Consider the following 8,413-nt stretch of genomic DNA (forward strand, 5'->3'; position numbering starts at 1 on the left):
TCAGCACCGCCATTGCTGGCACCCATTCTAACGAATACTATTCTTCTAAGCTCATATCTAACACACAATCCTATGGGAACAACATAAAATTGAGTTGAACCAAGATGAGATAAACATTTTTAAGTGTATTACCTTTTAATATAATAAAAAATACCTAGCATAAAATTTAGTATACGTGTCTCGCACGTAATTTTTTACTAGTATATATATATATAATGAATATGTCACGTGAAGACTTGAAGTTCTAGGGAAGCCAAAGTTAGAACTAGTAATACTTCTTCTACAAAAATTCGATGATTGAATAATCAATTCTTTACTTTTTTTTTATAAAAGAAAAAGAAAAAACAAAAGAAAAGAAGAGTAAGATTGAAGAAATGTTATAATATTAATATCTAACAAATCCATCCTCAAAAGAAAAATATCTAACAAACCGAAGCTCGTGTACGACCCACTTCCAGTTCCAAGTTCCAGCTTCCCAACCGCTCCCATTGGCCGTCCCCTAGTTCCCAATATATATTTATATATAAAATAGTCTTTATATATATATATATATAAAAAAAAAAAAAACATTATTCACTTGTATTATTGTATATACATTTTAAATGTTATCTCTGCTTTTCTCTTAGTTGCCCTCATTTCGCTTGGTTGTCTGCTCAAATTGATAGCCTCAATTTTTTATTTTTTTTTTCAAAAAAGGTATTAATTAATTTTCTCTCCGATGAATTATTCAGTTTCTGCTTCTATCAGTTCAGTTATGTTAGATTTGGCATCTGTTCGTTCTGACAGAAATCGGCTTCAAAGTGAATAATCTGGGAATCCGTTGTTTCTTTGAATAAGATTGATTAATCAGAAAGATTGTAATGGGATATTTGTATTTATGATGGCTGTTTTATGGCAAAAAATGATGGGTTAAAGCTTTGAGAATGGAAAGTGATAAAAGGGCAAATCAAATTGTCTAGTGGTCCATTAATACCACCACATGTTTGATCCTTAAAATGGGAATTTGATTTCCTGTAAAGACAAGTACTAGTAGTACATTATCTCTTGAGCATATATATATAAATATATATTCTTGTTATGAAGTTGGGTCTTCCTGAAATATCATTGAATTAATGTTTGTTTGTACTGCTATAAAATGTACAGTGCAATATTCTATATTTACTAGATCAATTTTTTTACTCTTAAGTTTCTTCTAGTGTGGAGATAGTTTACTTTTAGAAAGATTTTGTGTAAATCGTTGCTTTTTTCTATATGATTCTTTAGGAAAATGGAAAATGGTTATGAAGAAGAGTGCGAAATTGAACTTCCTTCTCAGTTTTCTTCACACAAGGTAAGCTAATATGTATTCTGCTTATGTATATTTGCAATATATCTCTATATTCAAATTGAAATTTGTGTTCATCTTATTTTGTTTAACTGATTGTCTAGTTGTATTACCTATAAAGAGTGCTTTTTTTTAGTCAAATTTATGTATTTGTAGTAATGTACCTTTTACTAATTATTTTTTTTTTTTTTTTGTGTTCATTAATATTAGGTTAATCCTGGGAAACCTGCTGCCCTGACTTGGCAACGGAAATTAGACAGTATTGAAAAAGTTCCTTCAGAGTTCTCTGTCAATTTTAGTGAGACAGTTCAGATGGTAAAGGGAAAATGTATATGTGACTTTCTTGACTTTTCTAGGAAAGGATGAAGAAGTTTATATTTTGTTATAATTTAATTACTTGAGATCAGCGATCTCTTTTTCTTATTAGATTATTCTCCAATTTTATAACTAGTTTCTGTACTTTGTGTAATTTTATGAACTCTGAAGGCCCCTCTTGGTATTCGGATGTTGAGACTTGTTAGACAAGAAGCAGCAGAAGGAAAAGTAATCATCTCACTTCAAGTTGAAATTTGAAACTAATGATTTGGTATCTTTTTCGTTTGTATGAAGATAAGAATTCTGTATTCAGCTATATTTTCCTTCACATTCACCTTTTCCTACCAAATTTCAGATATCAATGTTTGACATGTTCAAGAAGCGCCATATTACAAGTAACCACGGTGTTCCTTTAGGTGGTATTGGGTAGGTACTCATTCCCCACAGAAAACAACTTAATGTTGCTGCCGATTTGTAATCACAAATAGTTATAGGTGACATATATGTAGTTGAAATTCCAGTAATCCTGTTAAATCAACTCTAAGAATAGTACACGTCCAGTAACATTAGTTGTTGGAGACTTTAGCTGATGATGGTTTTCACAAGAAACTGAGAAATCTTAGTTGATGAAAACATAACATTAAAGATGATTCTCACAAGGAAAACCAACACTTTTCACTTAGTAGTCAAAGTATAGCGAAACTTTGATTTGAAGTTCATTCTCTGATTTATTCTTACGGCTGAAACCATGAACTTTAGTGCAGGAAGCATTGGAAGAAGTTACAGAGGCGAGTTTCAGCGTTTTCAACTATTTCCCACAAAATATGAGGAAGTCCCAGTTTTAGCAAATCAGTTTTCAGTGAGTTTTTCTTCATTGGTTCAAATATAGCTTCCAAAAACATAGACAGTAATCAGATTATAGAAGTGTTGGACACTGATTTGAGATTAGCATTTTATGATTCACCATGTCTGGAGAAATGATTTATCAAGTACTATCAACATGTAACATATTTTTTTAGCAGCTAATTTTGCTTTACCTAAATGTTTTAATACAAACTGACCATCAGAATTCCCTTGCTTCGCAGGTTTTTGTTAAACGGCCCAGTGGTGAGAGATACTCAACTGTATTATGCCCTAAGAGCCTAGAGGTGGCCAAGTGAGTTATTTGGTGTGCAGGACTTGATTTATACTCTTTAAGGTTTTTGAAATGACATCTCAACTAAATTGACTAGTGATTGTTATCCAGAGAATTCAAAAATTCTGGCATTGAATCATGGGATTGGAATTTGGATGCAGAGAAGTGTACATACCATGCTCTATTTCCCAGAGCTTGGACAGTCTATGATGGTATTAGACTTTAGTGTTCTGTTTGGCAGAACTTATAATATTGCTTGCAATATCTTATGTTTTGCTTCATATTCAAATGTAGGTGAACCTGACCCAGAACTTGTAATTGTTTCACGTCAAATTTCACCATTTATTCCCCACAATTACAAAGAAACCAGTTTTCCTGTATCAGCATTTACTTTCACGGTAGGGATGGAAATATATTTTATATATATATATATATATATATATATATATATATATTTATTAAATTTTGTAAAAAGTAGCATTTTCTTTGAATTAAGTCCTAAGAAGTTTCTTTATCTATGATTTCAGGTAACTAACAAAGGGCGGACCTCTGCGGATGTAACCTTGATGTTTACTTGGGCTGTGAGTAAAGAAAGATTATATGGTGCATATTCAGATGTTTCCTTTCCACTAAATACCAAGGAGCTTTTGTTTGTTACTTGGTTATTGTAAAACTATACTCCAAGATCAAATTCTTTTTTCGTCTCTGTTAGGCAATTTTTTCTGACATTAACTTTTTATTCCTTTCCCATCTGAACATGAATCCTAAGCTCTTAACTACATCATAATTTTTTTTGTGAATAGGCTTTGAATACTAAATAATAAACCCAGTTCCCATGAGTAAAATTTCTTTCATGCTGTATGCCCTTCCATTGTGGTATAATTTAGTGACAAAGTGGAGTCAAACACTTGCATGATTCACATAATCTTTTATAATTTTAAACAATTTATGTTTCTGATAATACAGAATTCAGTTGGTGGGATCTCTGGAGCTTCTGGTGATCATTATAACTCAGAAATGAAGTAAGGGCATATTATAACTAAAGAGTATCATTAGTTAAGGATAATTCAGATTTCAAGATGAAGGCATTCTTTATCTTAGCCTTTCTTTAACATCATCGTTTGATCTATGCTGTTTCTCAGTCCCATTTTGTTAATTAAGCTAAAACTTAAACATTCCTCAATGCTTAATTCTTATCAGGACAGAGAATGGAGTGCATGGAGTACTTCTACACCACAAGTAATCTTTAATTTAGTTCAAGAAACAGTAACTCATTAAATTTTTACAACTTATTATCTTGATGAATCTCTAATCCACATCCAATCGTGAACTTTCAGAACTGCAGATGGACAGTCTCCTGTTACTTTTGCCATAGCAGCAGAGGAAATGGATGATGTCCATGTTTCTAAGTGCCCCTACTTCTTAATATCTGGTAGTTCCAAGGGTATCACAGCAAAAGAAATGTGGAATGAAATAAAAAAGGTTAGCTGCTGAACTATCCTCCTTTCTTTATTTTAATGTTCATGTAAATTTTCGTTACTGAACAAACATATAATTTTCTTATTGGTTATGTAGTGACAATTTTATATGAAATATTTCATAACTTTTCTTTTTTTTTGAAAGTGTACATTTCAATATTTCATAACTTTAAACACATCCTATGCCTAGTCTCTGGTTCATAAGCATCTATCCAAGGTCTAATCACTTTTATTAACTTAATACATGTGTTAAATAATTTAGTACGGAACGTTTGATCACCTTGACTGCAATGAGACTTCAGTGCCTTCAAAACCAGGGTCAACTATTGGAGCTGCCATAGCAGCAACTTTGACTATCCCATCTGGTGCTGTACGCTCTGTGACATTTTCATTGGCATGGGACTGCCCAGAAGTGAGATTCATAGAGAAAACTTATCATAGGTAGATATCTCAATCTCTAGTCACTTCAGTCTGACTAAAGAGTATACCTCATTGCTTGTGTTTAGTTATAAAATTTGCTAACATAAGCTTAAATGGTAGGCGGTACACAAAATTTTATGGTTCTCATGGTGATGCAGCTGCCAATATTGCCCGCGATGCCATCCTTGGTAGTACTACTTGCGCAACTTTGTTTTATTATTTAAGAAAATAATACATGAACATATTTATATAGGATAGACAATTTTCTGACAATTTTCATTGAACTAAACAGAAGATTTTGCAGTTTGTAACTTGTGAACTGACAAATCACACAATTGATTTTCTACTTCTAAAACAGAGCATGCTGATTGGGAATCTCAAATAGAAGAATGGCAAAGACCTATTCTTGAAGACAAAAGGGTTCCTGAATGGTACTTGATCAAATATATGATTTATATTATAGTAAAGTAAATAGATGCAGCTTTTTGGAAAAAATTTAAACGGTGAGAAGTGTCTCCGCAGGTATCCAATCACTCTTTTCAACGAGCTCTATTATCTCAATGCAGGAGGGACAATTTGGACAGGTATTTACGGAATTCAAATACCTCTTAGGAGGAGAAATATCTGGTTCCACTCTATTTATGAAACGGCAACTTTTTGATAGGAATTTTCTATCAATTTAGTATAACAATAGCAATTATAGGAAAATAGTGAGTTGTATATTGATATAGAAAAAGAGGATGACAATGTTGCTGGGTATTTGAGACCCAGCTCTCTCCCAAGAGCTAAGAGCTCACTTAACTAAAATCATTCCCCCTAAAACCCTTCTTAGAGTCTCCTATATATACTCTCCCAATACCCCTTATTACAGTGACCCATATACCCTTTTTATTTATCCTAAGGCCTAACACTTTTCTCTTTGCAGATGGATCGCATGCATTGCAACGTATATCAACTGTTGGAGAAACAAAATTCTCCCTTAGAAGTCCCAAACTAATTGCCAAAGACACCATAGACATGTCCCGTAACAATGATACTGCTGTTGAAATCCTTGAAAGGATGACATCTGTCCTTGAGCAAATACATGGTCCTGCTATGAAAAATTCTGCTTTCGGAGCATATTTGCTCAATGATGAAGAAGAAAATATAGGACAATTCCTTTATCTTGAAGGACAAGAATACATAATGTGGAATACCTATGATGTCCATTTTTATTCATCTTTTTCTCTACTAATGCTATTTCCAAAACTTGAACTAACCATCCAGAGAGACTTTGCAGCAGCTGTAATGATGCATGATCCTAGCCGTATGAAGATCATGAGTGATGGGAAAATGGTTCCACGAAAAGCTATTGGTGCTGTTCCACACGATATAGGATTAAACGATCCTTGGTTTGAGTTAAATGCTTACAATTTGTTTAACACAGACAGATGGAAAGACTTAAACTCAAAGTTTGTTCTCCAAGTTTACAGGGATGTGGTTGCTACTGGTGACAAAAGTTTTGCCAAAGCTGTTTGGCCCTCGGTCTACATGGCAATGGCTTTCATGGATCAATTTGACAAGGATGGAGATGGAATGATTGAGAATGAAGGGTTTCCTGATCAGACATATGATGCATGGTCTGTTACTGGTGTTAGTGCATACTGTGGTGGCCTGTGGGTGGCCGCTCTCCAGGCTGCTTCGGCCATGGCTCATGAGGTTGGAGATGAAGCATCTGCAAACTACTTTTGGATTAGATATCAAAAGGCAAGAGGTGTCTATGACACTTTATGGAATGGTTCCTACTTCAATTATGATAATAGCAATGGTAGTTCAAGTTCGTCTATTCAGGCTGATCAGTTGGCTGGACAATGGTAAGTATTCAGTTAAAAAAAGACAAGTGTGTTTGCTTACCACCTCCTAAGACCTTATAATTATACGTATCAATTTCTGGAAAGATTATAAAACTATGGCGGCCCTAAGTTTGCATTGTTATGATTTCACTTCTTGATTTGATTTTGATCACAAGAGAATCAGTAAACTATTAGGTGGAACACTTACTGTTCACAATTTTTATTTTCAACCAGAAATTTACTTAGATTTTGTGTCATATATATGGATTTTGGATATGCACTTTTCATGCTGATACTCGTTTTATACTCGTATAGGTATGCCGAAGTGTGTGGTCTTTCGCCAATTGTTGATGAAGACAAAGTGAAGCTTGCACTTGAGAAAGTTTACAGTTTCAATGTGCTAAAAATGAAAGGAGGTTCACGTGGAGCTGTGAACGGAATGCTGCCTGACGGAAGAGTTGACAAGTCGGCTATGCAATCAAAGGAAATATGGGCTGGCGTAACGTATTCTGTTGCTGCTACGATGATTCAGGAGGGAATGGTTGAAATGGCATTCAAGACTGCAGCCGGTGTTCACCAAGCAGCCTGGTCTCAACAAGGCCTTGGGTTAGTAATTTCATTAGGTGTTAAATTAAGAAAGCGACACTTTAAAAATGAGGAGAATTACCATATATTTATTTATACCAAAGTCCACAGGAGTCCACATCTCAATTTACAAATTTGCTTGCATCTTATTAGTTTTCTCTTTAGCTAAGCAGCTAGAGACTTTATTTCTTCCTCTTTAAGCAGCAATCCGGGACTTGAACCCTTTTTCACATCTACCATATTTTGTGTATATGACTCACGTTCATGCTGTCCAAGTCAGTTGACCCCAATTTTATCAAATGATTTTTGGTTGCAGATACTCATTTCAGACTCCGGAAAGTTGGAACGTAGATGACCGATACAGATCTCTCTGCTACATGCGTCCATTGGCCATATGGGCCATGCAATGGGCCTTGACAAAGCCCAAGATCACTAAACAAGAAATGAATTACAAAGACGTAAAAGAAGACCATTCATATGCTAGACAACATGCTGCATTTTCCAAAGTTGCAAGCCTCTTGAAGCTCCCAGAGGAGGAAGCCAAAGGCTTTCCACAGATGCTATACGAATTAACCTGCAGAAGATTCTCACACTCACACTGATTCTTTTGGTCAAATTATACAATAGAACCATATATATATATTTCATGATTTCTAAAAAAATAATTTTACAAAGTGTGAAAAAAACGATTAAATGCCACCATTGGCACAATTGTACGATCGGGGACAAACAATTAAAGCCTGTTTAGTGATTCTGTTTCGCTTGGATTGTTACAGAAATTATTTGAATCACACGGTGATATTAATAATGACCCTTGATTATTCTGTTTGTATAACTTTGAACCTAAATTTCTAATTACATGTTTTGTAATTTATTAAATGAGGAATTATTTCAATATACTGTTTCTTTTAACTTTTTTTTTTTAATTTACGGTAAGAGTTTCCAAAGTGGTTGCAGTGTTAGTTGTAATAGAAATTTCTATACGATTTTTTTATTGCGATTTAAGTTGTAGTGCTAGTTGTAATAGGAGTTTTTATATAGAAAAAAAAAAAATGTTTTGAAGTGTAAAAATAAAAAAACTCTCATTAAATTCACTTGTTTAGGTTATGTTGATAGTCAAATGTTTTGAATATGTTCTGTTTAAAATGTGTAGTGATAATATTGGTAGCCATAATTTACTATCACCGTTGAAAGTTTGAAGAGTATATTTATATCCCCATGATATAAATTACACAGGGCCTCATCTGCGCAAAATATTTGCTCAACTACACAAGCTGCCCAATTCACACTCTATTGTGCAATGTAGTGACATTAATTTTGGACT

The 8,413-nt window shown here is 33.9% G+C and overlaps 1 protein-coding gene across 5 annotated transcripts; it reads left to right on the forward strand.

Annotated features, from left to right (window-relative positions):
• Positions 1-277: 277 nt before the first annotated feature.
• LOC115712025 (uncharacterized) lies at positions 278-7,984 on the forward strand. Of its 5 annotated transcripts, none has more exons than XM_030640232.2 (20): positions 278-696; positions 1,264-1,330; positions 1,535-1,639; positions 1,811-1,867; positions 1,995-2,065; positions 2,399-2,498; positions 2,725-2,795; positions 2,886-2,986; positions 3,069-3,172; positions 3,302-3,355; positions 3,741-3,796; positions 3,975-4,013; positions 4,112-4,256; positions 4,515-4,693; positions 4,793-4,860; positions 5,031-5,103; positions 5,195-5,256; positions 5,598-6,525; positions 6,820-7,110; positions 7,406-7,984. In XM_030640232.2, the coding sequence occupies exons 2-20, from the start codon at positions 1,268-1,270 to the stop codon at positions 7,689-7,691; spliced, it is 2,853 nt and encodes a 950-aa protein (XP_030496092.2). In that variant the 5' UTR covers positions 278-696; positions 1,264-1,267; the 3' UTR covers positions 7,692-7,984. The 5 variants fall into 5 exon arrangements, with proteins under 5 accessions (XP_030496092.2, XP_060963325.1, XP_030496101.1 ...); XM_061107342.1 differs by lacking the exon at positions 278-696 and adding an exon at positions 734-1,137; XM_030640241.2 differs by lacking the exons at positions 278-696; positions 1,264-1,330 and having other exon boundaries at positions 1,535-1,652.
• The last annotated feature ends 429 nt before the right edge of the window (positions 7,985-8,413 follow it).

The sequence above is a fragment of the Cannabis sativa genome, chromosome X, assembly GCF_029168945.1.
Source record: "Cannabis sativa cultivar Pink pepper isolate KNU-18-1 chromosome X, ASM2916894v1, whole genome shotgun sequence".
In the NCBI taxonomy this organism is placed as follows: Eukaryota; Viridiplantae; Streptophyta; class Magnoliopsida; order Rosales; family Cannabaceae; genus Cannabis; species Cannabis sativa.

Excerpts from the sequence above, each read along its gene's own strand:
- LOC115712025 (XM_061107342.1), top strand. Across the intron at positions 2,987-3,068 it reads AGCTTGGACAGTCTATGATG|GTGAACCTGACCCAGAACTT; the intron begins GTATTAGACTTT and ends ATTCAAATGTAG. Across the intron at positions 4,861-5,030 it reads TGCCCGCGATGCCATCCTTG|AGCATGCTGATTGGGAATCT; the intron begins GTAGTACTACTT and ends CTTCTAAAACAG.